Here is a 21,455-nt window from a genome sequence, read left to right as displayed (position 1 = left end):
GTTATATATTGTGTTTAGTATTATATTTTCTTATAGTTTAAGGCCATATAATACACCTTCAGTAATATTAATAGCTGTGATACATACATGTAGGCAGGCTTGAAAGAAGCCTATTATTGATTACTACCAATATTAACAGTAACATTGATTTGACAGGCTGCACCAGTGTCTTCGGATGGCTGTCTACTTATGATCTTTGGGCTGTTCATTTTTGAAAGGACTGATTTCTATTGTTGATGAGGGAAGTGTCAGAGACAGACACAGATGTCCATTTATGATTAGGCACCTGATAACATAAGGTACCTTCCAACACTGTGGGAGAGAAATTTTAATTAGTGTATTTTTCAAAAAGACAAATATATTGATAGTAAGTTGTGATCTTTGAAGTCTTTGTGTTCTGGGCATACATTGTCAAATGAATGTTATTAATTTAGTAGTGCCTATAATTTCATAAATGGGCCATTGATCATAATGTAGAATGTCTCCTTTTAGTTTTCCTTCCAAAACAAATTTCTGGGGAATGAAAAACTGTTTACTTACTGACCTCACTAAAAGGCAACGTTTCCACATGGGTCAGGTAACTCTGAGCACGGTTATTCTCATGCTTATTATATGTACACAGTCCAGGATTAGAGCTTTCACTAGAGCAACATTGTCTGCATAGTTTCTTTGGGGCCCAAAGCTAGACATGAAATAACTTTTTTCCCAACCCATTACTTTCTTTCTTTTTCTTTTTTTTACAAGATATTTTATTGATTTTTTTAGAGAGGAAGGGAGATAGTTAGAAACATCGATGAGACAGAAACATCGATCAGCTGCCTCATGCACATTTCCTACTGGGGATTTGCCCGCAACTCAGATACATGCCATTGACTGGAATCGAACCTGGGACCTTTCAGTCTGCAGGCCGACGCTCTATCCACTGAGCCAAACCGGTTTCGGCGCAACCCTTCACTTTCATGTGGTGTCTTTTGATCTGAAATGGGTCTCATTTACACAGCATAAGTTTGGGTATAGATCTCATATCCATTCAGCTACCCTGTGTTTTCTGGTTGAAGCAGTTAACCCGTTTATATTATTGATAGGTATGCAGTTAGTTACTGGCATTTTTAAATTAATTAATACAGTCCTAGAAGGGGTCTTTAACTTCCCATTGACATCACTGGATAGATCTGCCGGAGGAAAAAAAAAGTAAGGAAAAATTCGTCTTAAATGACTCATTACACAAGATGGATTGGATACATTTATAGCAGAGATGATCAAAAGGAATGTCACACTGGCCAAACTGGTGTGCTACAACAAGGAACACCTGGCTATTTACTCACTAGCACAGACTACATTACCCATAGATTGTCAAATAAAATGTGACAAAGGCCTGCACAGTAATAGCGGTGTGGTGAGCATGAGTTAAATTTAGACATTTTTTTGACAGATTGCCAAATATATACTTTGATAGACCTCTAAATTTCAATAATTACTCCATTTGCGCCATGAGATTAAAAATGCTGAAATCTTGGACTTAGAGCTTTTCACCCCAAAGCAGAAGGATATGCATTCTGGACAAAATGAAGACAGAAGGACCTCTCAACCTAGAAACAATGTCTGCTTCATCTATTTTCCCAATGACCATGTGAAAAACAAATCTTTTTTATTTTATACTAGGGGCCCGGTGCACGAAATTCGTGCACTGGGTGTGTGGGGGGGAGTGTCCCTCAGCCCAGCCTGCCCCCTCTCACATACTGGGAAGCCCTCAGGCATTGACCCCCATCACCCTCCAATCGCAGGATCGGCCCCTTGCCCAGGCCTGACGCCTCTGGCCTAGGCGTCCGGCCCGGGCAGCGGGGACCTGCAGTGGCAGCGGGTGGCGCCGCGATTGCGCGGGCTCCGCCCCTGCCCCTGCAGGATACCTCTGGCTGAGGCGTCCGGCCCGGGCAGTGGGGACCCGCAGCTGCAGCGGCCCCGCGATCGTGAGCTTCGCTTTAGGCCCAGGCAAGGGGCCCCTAGCTCCTGAGACTGCCAGCTTCGACCATGCCCAGCTCCCATCGCTGGCTCCACCCCTACTTTCTGCTATCACTGGCCAGGGCGGAAAAGGCACCTGATTCTCCGATCATGGCTGGGGGGCAGGGCAAAGGCGGCCCCAGGGCCGCCTTTGCCCTGCCCCCCAGCTCTTAGCTCCCCCCTGGGTTTCCGATCACTGTCAGTGGCAGGGGGCTTCTTCCTGCTTTCCCTTTCGCCTCCCTGCATTGTGCCTACATATGCAAATTAACCGCCATCTTGTTGACAGTTAACTGCCAATCTTAGTTGGCAGTTAATTTGCATATAGCCCTGATTAGCCAATGAAAAGGGTATCGTCGTACGCCAATTACCATTTTTCTCTTTTATTAGTGTTGATTAATAAACCTCTGCGATATTCCTCACTCCAGTAGCAGAAAATGGAACTATTGTCTAGGTAACATCAAATTCCTATGAATGATCCAGATCCAATAGTTTGTCCCAAACAGAACAAAACCATAAAGGCCCTGGTCCAGATAGAGACCTAGAGACAAAATATCAGGAGATTCTTATACATATGAATGCTCCATGGGAATGTCAGGGAGTAGAGTAGAAGAGTATCCAATATCTCGTTTCTTTAATTATTGTGTGATCCTTTGGGTTGGCCCATGAAAAGCATCTGATATTACCAGCTTGTACAAATTTACAACAGGACACTGGAGAAGGAACGCATGTGGGGCTTTCATTTCAATCTCTGTTTACCTGCTGTCCCTGGAATTTACAGTCACGGTTTGGAAAACATTGCAAGGACAGCTAATGCCTATGAACATAACTGTGGTCATGCTGTCAATATACAAAATAATTTTTGATGCAAAATAATAAAATGCTTCAACTGCAAATCTGCCACGGACTCTGGGGTTCCTCTATCCCAGGGGTGGGCAAACTTTTTGACTCGAGGGCCACAATGGGTTCTTAAACTGGACCGGAGGGCCGGAACAAAAGCATGGATGGAGTGTTTGTGTGAACTAATATAAATTCAAAGTAAACATCATTACATAAAAGGGTACGGTCTTTTTTTTTTTTTTTAGTTTTATTCATTTCAAACAGGCCGGATCCGGTCCGCGGGCCGTAGTTTGCCCACGGCTGCTCTGGATTGACCAACATTCAGCTACATTCAACTAATTGAAAATAAAATTGGTTTTAAAGTGGTTGATTCTACCCGAAGGAAAAAGTTAATGAGGTAACACTGGAAATTTCTTCAGGATTCCAATGAAAATCAGGACAAGAGAAATCATTCCAGTTATAAAGTACACAGAAGCCAATTTATTATATTCCAAAAATTAATAATATTCAAAACTTTAGAATCCAGCATAAAAATTCAATGGTGAGCTTCCTGAATGTAAAGCAAATATTTGCCAAATTCTGATGTTAGTTACATCATTAGTAAAATTCCAAAGTACTGAACAGAAGCTACAGGGGCCTGAAGGGCTGATGTGGAGAAAGAAGTTTAGATGCCATTGTTGTAACACAGAAAGGAAAGTAGTTGGGGTTATAGAAACATCAATGATGAGAGGGAATCACTGATCGGCTGGCTCTTGAATGACCCACAACTGTAATTGAGCCACCAATCAGGGCCTGTGCCTTGAGCATGAATTGCACTCTGGCCTCCTGGTTCATATATCCAAGCTAAACCACTGACGCAAGCCAGCCAGTGATTTCTCAAATTTTTACAGTGTAAGAATTTCCTGCACTATAAAAGTCTCTGATATCCAGTAAAATTTGATCTCTTGGTACAGTGTGCGAGCCACGTCCGATGTGGTTTCAGGGTTCAGGATCTGAAGAAGGGCCACGTGAAAATGACAGAGATGAGACAAGAAGTAATAATTTGGAAATATTGGGAGCCAGGCGGAAAGTCCAACACAAGGGGAAGGACTTAAAATGGTGACCAGGCCTTGCCAACCTTTTATTCAATTTTGGATACACATATATCCCTTGGTCAGGCAGGCAATTCCGGTAACAGACAGACTATCTTAAAGGTCAGTAAATATTAGTAAAGATTTACTCTGAGACTATTTGGTCAGGAAATAGCTTGAGCCCCCATTGTCTCGATTAAACAATCGGTGCATAACTCTGGCCCTTGCCAGGGCTCAAGGTTGAACCATGTTCCAGGCTCCTTGTTTAGACTTTTCTAATAGTGAAGACAGTGGGTAGCTTCCAAAAGTACAGGATCTTGCACATGCTCTACATTTGAAAGTTTTCTTCTGCAGTATGAAGTCTCTCATGTGCAGTAATACATGCATGACTTTTAAGGCTTCACTACATTTTTCATATTCATAAGGCTTGTTTGCAGTCAAAATTCTCTGACATTCTATAACTTCTCACTGCTGGTCAAGGGCTTTTGACACTCCTCATATCTGTAATACTTTTCTCAAGTATGAACTCTGCTGTACAATAAGGCAGGAACACTCATTAAAGGCTTTGTTACATTTTCACATTTATAAGGCTCCTCTCCAGTATGACTTCTCTGATATGCAGTAAGGTTTGAGGAGCTGCCAATGATGTGCCACATTCTCTTCATTCATGTGGCTTCTCTCCAGTATGAACTTTCTTGTGCTTTGTAAGTTGTGAGGACCATCTAAAGGCTTTGCCACACTCTCTACATTTATAAGGGTTCTCTCCAGTATGGACTCTCTGATGTAGATTAAGGGAAGAGGAAGATGTAAAGGCTTTGCCACATTCTCTACATTTATAAGGCTTCTCTCCAGTATGAACTCTCTGATGTATATTAAGTCTTTTGGACTCATTGAAGGCTTTGCCACATTCTCTACATTTATAAGGCTTCTCTCCAGTATGAACTCTCTGATGATAAGTAAGGTGTGAGGACCGGATAAAGGCTTTGCCACATTCTCTACATTTATAAGCCTTATCTCCACTGTGAATTTTATGATGGCGAATAAGTTTTGAGGAATCACTGAAGGCTTTACCACATTCTGTACACTTATAAGGCTTCTCTCCAGTATGAACTCTCTGATGTATATTAAGGGAGTACGAATATCTAAAGGCTTTGCCACATTCTCTACATTTATAAGGCTTCTCTCCAGTATGAACTCTCTGATGACGATTCAGGCAGAAGGATTGGCTAAATACTTTGCCACATTCTCTACATTTATAAGGCTTGTCTCCAGTATGAACTCTCTGATAACTAAGGGATTCGGACTGCCTAAAGGTCTTGCCACATTCTCTATATTTATAAGGCTTTTCTCCAGTATGAACTCTGTGATGTTTATTAAGGGAGGAGGAAGTGCTAAAGGCTTTGCCACATTCACTACATTTATAAGGTTTCTCTCCAGTATGAACTCTGTGATGTTTATTCAGGGAGGAGGAATCGCTAAATGCTTTGCCACATTCTCTACATTTGTATGGTTTCTCTCCAGTATGGACTTTCTGATGTTGAATCATGTTCGAGGCATGAAGGAATGCTTTACCACATTCTCTACATTTATAAGGTTTATCCTCAGTATGAACACCTTGATGTTTAGTAAGACCTGCATGGCTGGTAAAGGATTTGCCACATTCTCTACATTCATAAGGTTTCTCTCCAGTGTGAATTCTCTGATGAATAGTAACGGTTGAGGGCCGGCTAAAGGCTTTGTCACATTCTCTACATTGATATGGCTTCTCTCCAGTATGAACTCTCAGATGTCGGTTAAGGTTTGCAGACTCACTGAATGCTTTTCCACATTTTGTACATTTATAAGGCTTCTCTCCAGTATGTATTCTCTGGTGTCGATTAAGGTTTGTGGATTCACTGAATGCTTTGCCACATTTTGTACATTTATAAGGCTTCTCTCCAGTATGAACTTTCTGATGTCGAAACATGTTTGAGGTGTGGAGGAATGCTTTACCACATTCTCTACATTTATAAGGCTTACCTTCAGTATGAACACTATGATGATTAGTAAGAACTGTATGGTTGTTAAAGGCTTTGACACATTCTCTATATTTATAAGGTTTCTCTCTAGTGTGAATTCCTTGATGAAGAATAAGGTTTGAGGGCCGACTAAAGATTTTGCCACATTCTGAGCATTTATAAGACTTTTCTTGAATATTATTTGTATGATGTTGGGTATGTCTTGAGGACTGACTAAAGTCTTTTCCATTTTCCCTGAGTTTGCAAAATGTTGCTATAGTGTGAAATCTTGCCTTATGTATAATAAGAGATGAATGATATTTAAAGGCTTTGCCACATGATTTACATTTGCAAGGCTTTGCTCCAGTATGAACTGTCTGATTTAGAGTACAACCTGAAGGCCAAATAGACGTTTTAACAGAATCTTTACATGTATAAGGTTTTTCTCCACTATGAACTTTTTTGCGTCTATTTAGATTGAATATTAGACTGAAGACTCTCCCACACGGGTTCCATTTGTAAGCCTCCTCCGTAGCATGTACATTCTCTTGTTCACTGTAATTTGAAGACTGCTGAAAAGACTGGATACATTTACTTCCTTTGTGTGTCTTCTCCACAATAGGAAAAACCTGACATATATTGTGATTGGACATTTGGTCAAATACTTTTCCACTTTTACAACGGTCCTCTGCAAGCTCACTTGTCCGATGATTAAGATGTGACTCTTGCTTAAAGTTGTTCCACTGTTCATTCCATTGATAACTGCTATCTCCATTATGTGTACTCTGGTGATAATGGGAGATAGAAAGACTTTTACTGACAGTTACAATTTTATGAAAAATGCTTGTTCCATAAGAACCAATCTGTGGGACTCATTAAAAGCTTTCCTAATTTATTAAAATTATAGACAAAAAATAAATACAAAACATTAATTGTCAGAGGAAGAATGAATCTTTGTTTAAAAGATTGCCAAACTGCCCAGCCATCATGCCTCAGTGGTTAAGCTTTGACATATGAACAAGATCATGATTCCATTCCCAGTAAGGGGACATGGCCTGCCTGTGAGAATGGTCCTTAGTGGGAGGTATGCAGGAGGCAGCCAATGAATGATTCTCTCTCATCATTGTTGTTTTCCTCTCCCTCTTTCTCTCCATTCCTCTCTGAAATCAATAAAGATATATTTTTTAATAAAAAATATCATAAAAAATTGCCAAATTCAGCACATTTTAATTTTATGGATACATTATGAATCTATATATTTTAGAAATGATCCAAAGTTTAATCCCACCCTACATTTTAAACAATTCAAATAATTATTTATTCTAGAGACTATGTGAATTCCTAGTTTTTCCAAATTCTCTTTCCAAGAATACATAACAGTAAAAAGTTGATTTTGACTTTCACGTGCAAAAACACATTGATTTGTGAATGTAACTGACTTTAAATTGGAAGATTTCCCAAATGCATAATACACCTGACTTCTTTAGATAACAAGAGTTTTATTATGATAACTGCTTCAGATTTCTTCTATTTATATTCACTTCACCTCTTCTCATCACACTCTTTCTCAAATTCAAAGGCTTTCATTAAGTGTGCATTATCAAAGCAACATCTTTTATATCTTACCAGTATTATTTCAGAGAATAAATCATGTACTCCGGGCTTTAGCATAAAGGCCTGGTTATCTTTAGATGATGTAGCTGAAAGAAAACATATTTTTAGTTTTGACAATCAGATGAGTGCACCATGAAGTTACCAACAAGTATTGACCAAATGACATTTTGGATGATTCCAAGCGCAAGTGATGAATTTAAACAAAGCTCAAGATAGGTACAATGAAGAAAACTCACATCAAAGAGTTGCTTACATTTGCCAATGATACCTGCTCAAACGCCCTGACACACAGTAGCAATATTATAAAAACACTCCCAGTTTATTCACTGGAGAGAGAGAGAGAGAGATGAAGAAAGTGTATGATCAATGATCTCCCTGTTTTGAGGGCTCTTGAAGAACATGTGTCTCTTGTACATGACACAGAGTTTGAACAGAATTGCAGTAAAGGGTGAATACCCTGAGGTAGCTGCTACAAAGAAACAATGAGAAATAGTTCAAACACCACAAAGACAGTGATACTGAAGACATATATCAAGCCTGAAAAGATACTGTGGGTCTGAAAAAGAAACAGAAAACATTTCCAAATGGGAAATTAAACAGACAACGGAACCAAGAATACAGATCCTGAAAATAGTATTGACTGAAAGTAAAATTTGTGCCACAGATGGTTATTATTTGTTTCCTCCTATAGAAAGCATGTTCAAAAGCCTGCTTGTTTACAATTCCAGAATCTCAACAAAAGATATCAAGTAATGCAAAGAAACAGAAAAAGTGTACCATCAGGAAAACAGAATAAATGTAATCAAACTGGCACTACATTAATGCAAGTATATTAATTATCTCAAAAAGAATGGCAAATAAATACCTTAATGCCAATAAGGAGGGAAAAATACAACTATATAATATCACCAAAACATTATATATCCAAAATAAAAATACAATGAGAAAATATTTTACAAACACCACACCAAAAGGGGATATTTCAAAACATAATACCAGAATTAACAAATACAGTAGAATCATTAATGAAAGACATTTTCAACTTAAAACATCAAAGAATTTGCCTGGAAGCGGTGGCTCAGTGGTTGAGGGTCGATCTATGAACCAGGAGGTCACAGTTTGGTTCCACATCAGGGCACAGGCCTAGGTTGAAGGCTTGATCACCGATCATGCAGGAGGCAGCAGATCAATGATTCTCTCTGTTTACTGATGTTTCTATCTTTTTCTCCCACTCCCTATATCTCTGAAATCAATAAGGATATATTTTAAAAATAAAAATTAAGCCCTGACCAGTTTGGCTCAGTGGATAGAGTGTCGGACTGCAGACCGAAGGGTCCCAGGTTCAACTCCAGTCAAGGGCATGTACCTTGGTTGCAGGTACCATCCCAGTAGGGAGTGTGCAGGAGGCAGCTGATCGATGTTTCTCTCTCATCGATGTTTCTAACTCTCTATCCCTCTTTCTTCCTCTCTGTAAAAAAAAAAAAAAATCAATAATAAAAAAACAATCCTGTAGATCGCTTAGTGTAAAAAAAAAATCAATAAAATATATTTTTAAAAAAATAATAAAAATTAAACAATCAAAGAATTTATACATAAATTATTAAAATGTTACTTAATTAACATTTTGATGAATAAAAGTCAACAAACATGTGCAAATATGAAGAGAACTTCAGAAATCCCTGACTAATAAATCGACCTCCAAGAGGACCCCATAAAGACAGGAATGTGGAAAGGAGTAGCTAGGTATATAAAAAATTAATCATGCCCTGACCGGTTTGGCTCAGTGGATAGAGCGTTGGCCTGCGGACTGAAGGGTCCAAGGTTCAATTCCGGTCAAGGACATGTACCTTGGTTGCGGGCACATCCCCAGTGGGGGGTGTGCAGGAGGCGGCCGATTGTTGTTTCTCTCTCATAGATGTCTCTAACTCTCTATCCCTCTCCCTTCCTCTCTGTAAAAAAAAAAAAAAATCAATAAAAAATATATATATTAAAAAATTAATCATGTAAGATCCTGACAATTGGAGAGACATATAAACGCAAGCAGCTAACTGAATTCTAAGTAGAATGAATATAAACATGAGAACAGATAAAAAACAATGCAAGTATCATAAGTACCAGAATACTATCTTAACAGAATATCCTATCCTATATAATAAAAGCCTAATATGCTAAGTGCCCGGTTGTCCAGTCAGCCGTTCAACCAATCAAAGCATAATATGCTAATGATATGCTAAGGCCACTCAACTGGTCGCTATGACATGCACTGACCACCAGAGGGCAGATGCTCTGACAGGTAGGTTAGCTTGCTGCTGGAGTACAGCTGATTAGGACTGAGCGAGATGGGCTGGACACACCCTGAGCCCTCCCGCAGTCCCTCCGCATCCCTCCCTGGCCCCGATCATGCACCAGTGAAGTCCCTTGGCCTGGCCTGTGCCCTCTCGCAATCCAGGACCCCTCAGGGGATGTAGGAGAGCCAGTTTTGGCCCAACATCAGAATGACCAGTCGCTATGATGCACACTGACCACCAGGGGGCAGATGCTCAATGCAGGAGCTGCCCCCTGGTGGTCAGTGCACTCCCACAGGGAGTTGACAGCTTAGTTGGCCCATGGAGAGTGGGCCTAAGCTGGCAGTCAGACATCCCCTGGGTGCTCCCAGACAGTGAGAGGGCGCAGGAGGGGCTGAGGGACTGCCCCCCCCCAGTGCACAAATTTTGTGCACCAGGCCTCTAGTTCTATATAATAAAAGGGTAATATGCAAATTGACTCAACGGTGGAACTACCAGTCGCTATGATGTGCACTGACCACCAGGGGGCAGATGCTCAATGCAGGAGCTGCCTCCTGGTGGTCAGTGCACTACCACAGGGGAAATGCCTCTCAGCCAGAAGCCCTAAGCCGGGCTCATAGCTGGTGAGTGCAGCGGCGGTGGCGGGAGCCTCTTCCACACCCATGGCAGTTAGACATCCCCTAAGGGCTCCCGGACTGCGAGAGGGTGAATGCCGTGTTGAGGGACTCCTCCCAAGTGCATGAATTTCATGCACCAGGCCTCTAGTAAAAATATAACTTTGCATGGAAAAGACAGGTCCTCTAAGATCATTAGGGGGTTTCTAAGCAGAATACTATTGGGGGCAAAAAAAAGGGCATGAAATAAAACACGGAACTGATAAATGAACAAAAACCATCCAATAAAAATACTGACAAAACAGATGATCAACAATGGAAAGGAAAAACTTTTCCAGCACCAAAACTTTCTCATTATTAGACCTTCTCATTGTTAGAACTGCCCTATAAATAAGCCTTAAGAAATTAATTCTGGAGGTCATTTAAAAATTCAATACAACACTAAAATATGAACATAGTGAAGATTCCTTGTTTGTGGAAAGATATAGAGAAATATAAAAATTTGTGGTGTTCTAAAAAAGAAACACATATCACTTTGATTTCTCTTGTGGAACTTTAGAAAATAAAAGGAACAGTCTGAACAGCATGGCTCAGTGGTAAAGGGTCTACCTATGAACCAGGAGGTCACAATTCGATTCCTGGTCAGGGCCCATGCCTATGTTGCGGGCTCCTTCCCCAGTATGGGGTGTGCAGGAGGCGGCCCATCAATGATTCTCTCTCATCATGGATGTTTCTATCTCTATCCCCATCTCCTCCTCTGAAATATAAATGTATTTATAAAAAATAAAAGGAATAAAATCCTAAATCTCTGCTATAAGACATACAATGTAAAAAATAACGTGATAGCGACTCGTGTGTACATGGGTAGAAATAGCAATTAGCAGAGTTTTTGTATGCAACTGACACTATGAGTTTAAGGTAGATTGTTATAACCTTAAGATATTTTAAGTGGTTCCCATGGTCATAAAGAAAAAATAGAAAATAAAATGATCTTGCTAATAGGTGACAGAATTCTGTATTGCAAATCACAGACTCTATATATCTAATAATATATACATATATCTAATTAATTTCTCAAAACATGGTATATAGAACCAACCAACGAGGTTAGCTGTGTTCCTGTACATGAGAGAAATTACTACAAAATAACAAACTAATTATGTATTTACATGAATAACAGCATAATTGAAAATGAAATATTAACAGTTTAGTTCCTAAGAAGGTACATGATTTGTATGCTGTCAAGCATAAAATACTGCTGACTACCCTGTGCAGTGTGTCTCAATGGTTAGAGCATGGAGCCACCCACCAAATGGTGGCAGGTTTGATCCCAACCCCATTTGGGACATATGAAGAAGACAGACAACAACATGTCCCTCTCGCATCGATATTTCTGTCTCTCTCTTTCAATCCCTCCCTCCCTTCTTTCCACTCTCTGTAAAACTCAATGGAAAAAATATAATAGGGTGAGGATTAACAAAATAAAACACACACACACACACACACATACGCACACACACACGCACACACACTGCTGGCTGTAATTGAAGAAGAAACCACTAAGTTGAAAAACACATTCCATGATTCTACTTTGAAATGCTAACGTTATTAGATGTCATTAGTACCCAAAGTGACCTAAACCCGTGGTCGGGAAACTGCGGCTCTTTGGCCCCTTGAGTATGGCTCTTCCTAAGCCTTAGGAGTACCCTAATTAAGTTAATAACAATGTACCTCTCCCTCTGCCTTGCTCTCTGAAATCAATAAAAAAATTAAAAATAATAAACAAAAACCTGTAATGCAGACATTAACGCAGAGGGAAATAAATACAGCAGGGTAGAATAAAGGCCTATATACAAATTCTCCTGGATAGGGTCTAAAGATCTTCAACAAGGGTGCCTATACCACAGATAAGAAAAGGATACTCTCACCTTGCCTGAGTAGCTAGCTCAATTGTTCAGTGTGGTCCTGATACCAAAATATTGCACTTTTGATTTTTGCTCAAGGCTCATTAAAAAAGTAACAAATGAATGCATAAATAAGTTGGGAAATAAATCCCTCTCCTTCCCCCTCCCCCCTCCCCCCTCCTCCTCTCCCCTCCCCTCCCCTCCCCTCCCCTCCCCTCCCCTCCCCTCCCCTCTCCTCTTCTCTCTCTCTCTCTCTCTCTCTCTCTCTCTCTCTCTCTCTCTCTCCCCCTGTTGCTTTATTCCTTTAAAATCAATAAAATAGAGTATAAATTAGTGCTGGCTGTAATTAAAGAACTCAATAAATGAACTAACTACACATGCAATGACCTTAAATTGGAATGCTAACAGTATAAGCTGTCACAAGTGCCCAAGGTTGACATAAACATTCAAGCCGTCACTATCCACGTCCCAATGACACTTTTCACAAAATTAGCAAACCTCATCCTAAAAGTGATATGAAATGACTCAGGACACCAAGGAACCAAAACAAACATGGAAGAGACAGTATAAGCTTAAAGGCATCATGCTTCCTGATGTAAAAAAATATTTCAAAACTGCCATTATCCAAAAGTATCATCAACACGTTAAGACACAGGTAAATAAAGGAGCACAGTAGGCCCTGGCCGGTGTGGCTCAGGGTTAGAGCATCATCCTGTGCACTTAAGGGCTGCAGGTTCAATTCCCCTTAAAGGGACAGACCTCGGTTGCAAATTCTTACCCCACCTGGGTTGAAGTGTGAGAAAGAGGGGGCCAGTCGATGTGTCTCACATCGATGTTGCCCTCTCTCTTCCCCCTCATTCTTCCCTTCCTTCCACTCCCTCTGAAAAGTAATGGAAAAAATGTCCTCATGTGAGGATTAACAACAACTACAAAAAAAGAAGCATTGTAAAATAAAGAGCCTACTTACAACTTCTCAGGAATGAGGTAAAATAATCTTCTACAAGGGTGCTTATACCACCAAAGTAGTAAAGGATAGTCTCACATATACGAATAGTGTTGAGATACTCAGATGGCTACATGTAAAGGAATGAGCGAAATTGGACTGCTATTAAATGCCATATACAAATATTAAACCAAAATAGATAAAAGATTGAAACATAAAGCTAATAAAAATCTATTTAAAAAAACCTTATAGAAAACATTTTTTAAAATACATTTTTATTGATTTCAGAGAGGAATAGAGATGCAGAGAGAGATACAAACATTAAGAGAGATTCATTGATTGTCTGACTCCTGCATGGCCCGTACTGGGGGTTGAGCCTGCAACTGGGTCCTGTGCCCCTGACTGGAATCGAACCTGGGATCCTTCAGTCCGCAGGTTGACACACTATCCATTGAGCCAGTCTAGCTAGGACATATAGAAGTTTTTATGACATGTGATTTTTTATTATACCACTAAAAAGGAAAGGTAAACAAAACAGTCAAAAGGCATTACACCCCATATAAAAATTACTTCACATTAAAGCAAATTGTCAGTATGTTAAAAATACAACCTTCGAAATGGGAAAATATTTCTTCAAAGCATATTATTTGATAAGTAGTTAATATGCAGATTATATACAGACCTTTTACAAGAAAACATGCAAAAGAAGTAACACAACTTAAAAAATGTCCAAAGTTATATGGTTAACTAGTCTGTAAGATAGAAGGCAATAGTACACAATAGGTGAAGACAGATTCTTCACCAAGTAGTGCAACAAAAACGGAACAGACACATGAAAAAATAATAAAACTAGACCCAGTTCATAGGCCATGAACCAAAATGATCTCAGCATGGATTAACGACTAAAATATAAGACCTGAAACCATGAAAACACTGGAAGAAGCATAGTCAATGAACTTTACCATCGCTCTTTAAAGTACTGGTTTGGATATTTCTTCTGAAGCATAACAAAGAAGCCAAGAAATAAATAAATGAGACTACAAAAGAATAAGTTTGGCATGCCAAAAGGAACGACAAAATAAACAAAAACATAAACCCAGCAATGTTACATCCTCAAAAGCTAAAGATCCAAAATATATAAGGAACTCAAACAACTTAACACCAGAAAGATAATATGATTAAAAGTGGGCAGAAGACTTGAATAGACATTTCCCAAACAGGACATAAAGTTGCGCAATAGACATATTAAATGATGTTCAAATCATTCATCATCAAAGAAATGTAAATGGACACCACCACGAAATACCACCAAACACCTAACAAGATGGCAATCATCCATAAATCAAAAAACGACAAGTATTACAGACGAAATGGAGCAATGAGAACATTAGTGCACCATCAGCAAGATTGTAAACACACTGGTGCCGTCACTAACAAAACATGATGGAGGATTTTCCAATATTTTCAAACAAGTACCAGGTTACACAGCAATTCCATTTCTGGGGATTTATACAGAGAACACGAATTTAAAAAGATATACCCACCCATATATCCATTGCAGCACTATCTGCAATAGTGAAGATATGGGACTGGAAAAAAGGACTATTTTTATAATGATGCTCTACCATCCAAAATAAATTAAAAGACTTCATTTGATATATGACATGTAAGGAAACAAAATTTATATCTCAACTCATCTTCAAGACATGACTCACTATATCTTTATTCCAGAAATGACACAATAGCTGCAAATATAACTTACACGCTATCATATGCAATAAAAGCCTAATATGCTAAGTGTCCAGTCGACCAGTTGACCGTTCAACCAATCAAAGCATTATGCTAATGATATGCGAAGGCCGCTGAACCACTCGCTATGATGTGCACTGAGCACCAGGGATCAGACGCTCGGAGGGGTAGGCTACCTTGCTGCTGGGGTCCGGCCAATTGGGACTGAGCAAGACAGGCCAGACATGCCCTGGAGCCCTCCTGTGGTCCCTCCCCAGCTGACCAAACCTCCTGCGTCTCTACTAGGCCCCGATCATGAACTGGTGGGGTCCCTCGGCCTGGCCTGCGCCCTTTAGTAACCCAGGACCTCTCAAGGGATGTTGGAGAGCAGGTTTCAGAGGAGGTTTTGGCTCGATATAGCAGGCAAGGTTGAGGGACCTCACAGGAACAAGAATTCGTGCACTGGGCCTCTAGTTGAATATAAAACTACATTTATTTTATACACTGCACATTCCTGAGAGTTAAATACATAACCATACTTGTATTTCAATCCACTGTATTAAAACAGAAACTCCCAATGTATCAACTCAAACATTAAAGAAAAAACAAAAAATATGGTGTCCACAACAGAAAAATGAAAATCCACAGGCTGAGAAAATATATTTGTAAAAGTTAACACACCCTGACTGGCATGGCTCAGCAGTTGAGCATCAACCTAAGAATCAGGAGGACATGGTTCGAATCCTGGTTAGGGCACATGCCCAGGTTGCCGGCTCAATCTCAAGTAGTGGGTGTGCAGGAAGCAGCTGATCAAAGATTCGCTCTGATCATTGAGGTTTCTCTCTTTCCCTTTCTGTCTGAAATCAATATATATATATATATATATATATATATATATATATATATATATATATTCAACATGTATAGGATAATTATGCAAAACAGAGAAAGAAGTCTTCAAACTCAACATTGACAAAATAACCAACATGACTGAAAGGGGCCAAACACCTTAACGCAAGTACTAAAAATATATACATATAGAAAATCAGAAGATCCTGCACATCATATGTCACTAAGGAAATGCACATTATAACAATGAGAAGTAGCAGGCAAGCAACACTCAACCACCATTGAAAGGGTCAGAATCCAGAACACTGACCCCACCAAACGCCTTGGTGATGTGGAGCAATTGGAATTCCAATCACTGCTGGTGAAAATGTCAAATGCTACAGCCTCTTGGGAAGATGGTCTGGAGGTTTTTATAAAATTAAATATAAACTTGCCAAAAAAAAAAAAAAGAAAAGCCGAAACCAGTTTGGCTCAGTGGATAGAGCTTCGGCCTGCGGACTGAAAGGTCCCGGGTTCGATTCCGCTCAAGGGCATGTGCCTGGGTTGCGGGCACATCCCCAGTAGGGGGTGTGCGGGAGGCGGCTGATCGATGTTTCTCTCTCATCGATGTTTCTAACTATCTCTCTCCCTTCCTCTCTGTAAAAAATCAATAAAATATATTAAAAAAAAAATAAGAAAATGCAGTGTGAATTTTGATAGATAAAGGCTTTCCCATTTCCAATCCTGGTTGCTCAATGGCCAGAAGACATGGGAGAATCTTAGAATATTCTAGAAAATTATCTTCTAAAATATTATTTTTGATACTATCTTAATCACTGTGGACAACATGGAAAGTGTGCAAACACTAAGTTTCTAATTCACATACATCACAAAGCCTTTCTTTTCTACACCAAAGAAGCCCAATTTGTTCCTTTTTAAAAATAGATACATATGTTTATTGCTTTTAGAGAGGGAGAGGCAGGGAGGGATAGAAACACTAATGATGTGAGAGAATCATGGATTAGTTGACTCCTTCACACCTCATACTGGGCAGCAAGCCCACAACCCTGGCATTGGCCCTTGACCAAAATTGAACTCGGGACCTTTCAGTCTGCAGGCCAGTGCTCTATCCACTAACCCAAACCAGCTAGGGCCCAATTTTTCCTCGAGAGCAAAAATCTACCATAGAAAGCAGAAGGCCCCTAGACATCTATCTATATATATAAAAAGGCTAATATGCAAATTGTCCACTTCTGAATTCAACTGGGAGAGTGGGAGTTCAGTTGTTCATTAGGACCTGCGCTGACCACCAGGGGAACATGGCAGGTGACCAGCAGCAGCAGCAAGGCGCTGAGGGAGTAAGGGAAGGAGGAGCACAGGAGGCAGGAAGGCCAGGCCTAGGGACCCTACCCCCGCGAGAATTTCGTGCACCAGTCCTCTAGTGTTAAAATAATAAAGGAAACAAAACCCTGGAGATGGAGTAGGAACTCGGGAAGGAAGCCATCCTCACCCAGAGAAGCCAGGTTGCTGTAGTTCTCCAACATGACATCCATGTATAATTTCTGTTGAGTTGCGTCCAGGCATTCCCACTCCTCCTGAGAGAAATCTATGGCCACATCCCTGAAGGTCAACGGTCCCTGAAATAAAAGACACATTTACCAAGAGGTCACCAGAAGAGTTCATAATGTCACCCAACATGAAAACAGTGTTTAGGGAGAAGTGGTTTGGACCTAGGGGAATATCCTGAATCACCGAATAAGATCACTTTGCCCTAATAACATTCTCTGATGTGTTTTCTAACACTGACAAATGAGGATGGCACATGTCCACTAACCCACGGTACAGATTTTACTTTAGAGGAAAATGAACTTTAAAATTAAGGCATCGTCCTAGCCGGTCTGGCTCAATGGATAGACCCTTGGCCTGCTCACTAGGAACTGCACTGAGTGGATAAAATGACTGCAGAGTCACAGGTTTGATACTGGTCAAGGACACATGTCTGGGTTGCAGGCTTCATCCCCAGTAGGGGGTGTGCAGGAGGCAGGCAAGTAATGATTCTCTCTCATCATTCATGTTTCTCTCTCTCTCTCTCTCTCTCCCGTCCTCTCTGAAATACAAATATATTAAAAAAAATTTTTTAATGAAATAAAATTAAGGCCAGGACTCAGGCATATGGATTTCTGAGTGCTGTGTTTGCATCCTTCAGGGTCAGTGGGGTATATTTCTCAGCTGTACATGACTGGGTGGGTTGGAAGGATACGGACATCTTCGCAACTGTGAAGCAGACCACACTGAAAGGGACTTCTGTAAAGACACAGACTCTGATCCAGGTTCTGAGACAGGGCCTGTGTTTCCACACGTGTCACAAGCTCAATTTTTTTAAAAAAATATATTTTATTGATTTTTTACAGAGCGGAAGGGAGAGGGATAGAGAGTTAGAAACATCGATGAGAAAGAAACATCGATCAGCTGCCTCCTGCACACCCGCTACTGGGGATGTGCCCGCAACCAAGGTACATGCCCTTGACCGGAATCGAACCCGGGACCCTTCAGTCCACAGGCCGACGCTCTATCCATTGAGCCAAACTGGTCAGGGCACAAGCTCAATTTTTACTTGTGATGCCAATAGTTCTGCATCATGTGCCATAATTCTGAATACACAGTAAAAAAAGGAAAAAATTCATACAGAACTTGGAACTAAAAGGGTTTGTTCATAGAGTACAGTTCTCATAGAATATGATACATAGGAATGACAATCCTAGTTGGAAATTTACGATGAGTAATCTTACAACAAGATTATCCTGCCTGCTCCAGTTGGTGTGGCCTGGTGGTTGAGGGCTGACCCATGCACCAAGAAGTCACTGGTTTGATATCCGGTCTAGACACACGACCAAGTTGCGGGCTCGATCCCCAGTGTGGGTTGTGCTAGAGGCAGCTAATCCATGATTCTCTCTCATCATTGATGTTTCGATCTCTCTCTATTTCTCCCTTCCTATCTGAAATTCATAAAAATGCACTTGAGGGGAAAAAAGGAAAAAGTAGCTGACATAATGTTAACAGTTTAGGAACAGAGACACACAGGGAAGGACAGGTCACCCCTGCTGACATGACTGGCAAACATATATCAAAAAAAGAAATAATTATGTGGAAATGATTACAATTAAACATTAATTTTTGCAAATGTCAATCCACATGTACCTCATGTTCTATAAGCTAATGGAACATTTAAATAGCAAGTACTTCATACTAATCTAGTGATCAAGTCTCGTCTGTTTACTCTCCTTTCAGACCTTTGAGCTATTCTGAGCAGTAAGATGTGCATCATCTTTTTTTTTTTTTTTTTTTAGTATATTTTTTATTGATTTCAAAGAGGAAGGGAGAGGGAGACATAGAAACATCAATGATGAGAGCGTCATTGATCGGCTGCCCCCTGCACGCCCCTTACTAGGGATCGAGCCTGCAAACCGAGCATGTGCCCTTGACCAAAACTGAACCAGGGACCTTCCAGTTTGCACTCCAACACTCTATCCATTGAGCCAAACCAGCTAGGGCATATGTGCAGCTTCTTACCTCTCATCTAGAGCTGACACTGCAGCCACGTGAACCTAACACCGACACCTGCCTTCTGCACTGATACCAGAACCTCTGACCCATCCCAGTTGGGCTGTTAGACATGGCTGCCTTCCAAGTTTGATCTGTCACTAAAGGGATGTCACTAATTAAAGGTAAGAATGCTTCCTGGCCTGGGGAGGATGCATGAAATGAATGCAGAGAAGGCTCTGGGAAAAAGGAGAGAATTATAGTCTGGCCAGTGTGGCTGACATGTAGAGAGCTGACCTATGAAGCAGAAGGGCAGGGCTGGATTCCTGGTCAGGAATCCAGCAGCGATTGCACTGCAGGTTTCAGACTGGATCCCCAGTGGGGGGTTTGCAGGAGGCAGCTGATCAATGATTCTCTCTCCTGATTGATATTTCTACCTCTCTCTCCCTCTCATTCCAATTCTGAATTCAATAAAAAAATATTTTTCAAAAGAGAGGGGGGAAAAAAAGAGAAAGATAACTATAACAACTGCTGACATTGACTATGATAAAAAAAACAACAACACAAAAGTAAGTAGCCCTGACCGGTTTGGCTCAGTGGATAGAGCATTGGCCTGTGGACTGCAGGGTTCTGGGTTCAATTCCAGCCAAGGGCATGTACCTTGGTTTCGGGCACATCTCCAGTAGGTGGTGTGCAGGAGGCAGCTGATCGATGTTTCTCTCTCATTGATGTTTCTAACTCTCTGTCCCTCTCCCTTCCTCTCTGTGAAAAACCAATAAAATACATTAAAAAAAAAAAGTAATGAGGCCTAGCCAGTTTGTGTCAGTGGATAGAGCTTCTGCCTTCAGATTGAAGGGTCCCAGCTTCAATTCCGGTCAAGGGCACATGACCGGGTTGCGGGCTCCATCCTCAGTGGGAGGCAAGCAGGAGGTAGCCAATCACTGATGCTTTCTCATCATTGATGTTTCTATCTCTCTCTCTCCCTCTTCCTTCTTCTCTGCAATAAATAAAAATATCTTTAAAAAAGTAATGAGATAAGGAAAAACAACCTGCAAAGATAAGAACAATACCCTTTGAGTATTTCTCTACTTCTCATCAGAAGTAGACATATAAATCACCAGATGTTAGATAGCCTGTGACCCAGGACACATGTTTTACCTGAGAAGCAGCCATTTGGTCCTGGTCCTGATCGGGGTTTGGGATGTTTCCTCAGGTGACACTATGTTGAGGAGTCACAGAATGTGCCTTCAAAGAAGCCAGCACAGCCTGTTAATCAGCTCCCCTCACTCACAGTCAGAAGGACCTGGAAATGAGGAAAAGGCCACCCCCTCCTGTCCTTGGTCACAGGAGAGAGTGAGGAACAGTGAGCTCCTACATGGAGACCACACTGTGAGTCTTCATGTGTCTCTCCTCCCAAAGACATCCACAAACTCCTACAGAAATGAGGTGAGCTGCTGTCCTGACCCCACAAACCAAACAGAGCACCCCCTTTCCTCCCCCGAACAAAGCCTGCTCCCCACTCTCACAAAGGCATCCTGCACCCCTCCTGTTAATCCCTGTCCTCACCTTCCATCACCTGGAGGCCCTCAGTAACCAAGGATGCCCCACCCAGAGCAGCTGTCCACCTCCAGGGGGGAAAGCACACCTGAGGGCATTTCTAAAAGCTCCTCAGGGGATCTGGGAAGACACAGAGGATTTATCTCAGGATGCTTTTAAATAATAAATTGTTAGACACAGAAAAAGTCAATCTGTGGAAGAAACACACGCACAAACACAAAACACCACAGCAACAAACCTAAGGCTCTAATATTCCTTGAAAGAAGCACCAGATGGTGGCAGACACAGGTCACCTCCACGTGGCCATCCCAGGAAATGGGCACCCATGACCAACAGACGAGTCTCTCACCCCTGAGGGAATAAAGGTTGCAATTGGAAGCAAAGTATTATAAAACTAGTGGCCTGGTGTATGAAATTCATGCAGGGGAGTTGGGGGGGGGGGGTCCCTCAGTCTGACCTGCACCCTCACCAATCTGGGATCGCTTGGGGGCTGTCCGTCTGCCGGTTTAGGCTCGATCCCTGTGGCAGTCGGACATCCCT

The 21,455-nt window shown here is 41.1% G+C and overlaps 1 protein-coding gene across 1 annotated transcript; it reads right to left on the bottom strand.

The window, feature by feature from the left end:
- Positions 1-3,286: 3,286 nt before the first annotated feature.
- On the bottom strand, positions 3,287-20,653 carry LOC132216125 (zinc finger protein 665-like). The gene is made up of 4 exons (XM_059665229.1): positions 20,517-20,653; positions 17,329-17,455; positions 7,529-7,602; positions 3,287-6,687 (listed from the first exon to the last, which is right to left on the bottom strand). Exons 1-4 carry the CDS (start codon positions 20,529-20,531, stop codon positions 4,567-4,569), a joined length of 2,337 nt encoding a protein of 778 aa, XP_059521212.1. The 5' UTR covers positions 20,532-20,653; the 3' UTR covers positions 3,287-4,566.
- Positions 20,654-21,455: the final 802 nt, after the last annotated feature.

The sequence above is a fragment of the Myotis daubentonii genome, chromosome 15, assembly GCF_963259705.1.
Source record: "Myotis daubentonii chromosome 15, mMyoDau2.1, whole genome shotgun sequence".
In the NCBI taxonomy this organism is placed as follows: domain Eukaryota; kingdom Metazoa; phylum Chordata; class Mammalia; order Chiroptera; family Vespertilionidae; genus Myotis; species Myotis daubentonii.
This window is presented reverse-complemented; position numbering and strand designations above follow the sequence as displayed.

Excerpts from the sequence above, each read along its gene's own strand:
- LOC132216125 (XM_059665229.1), bottom strand. Across the intron at positions 7,603-17,328 it reads CAGCAACCTGGCTTCTCTGG|CTACATCATCTAAAGATAAC; the intron begins GTGAGGATGGCT and ends GTTTTCTTTCAG. Across the intron at positions 6,688-7,528 it reads TATTCTCTGAAATAATACTG|AGTACACATAATGGAGATAG; the intron begins GTAAGATATAAA and ends CATTATCACCAG.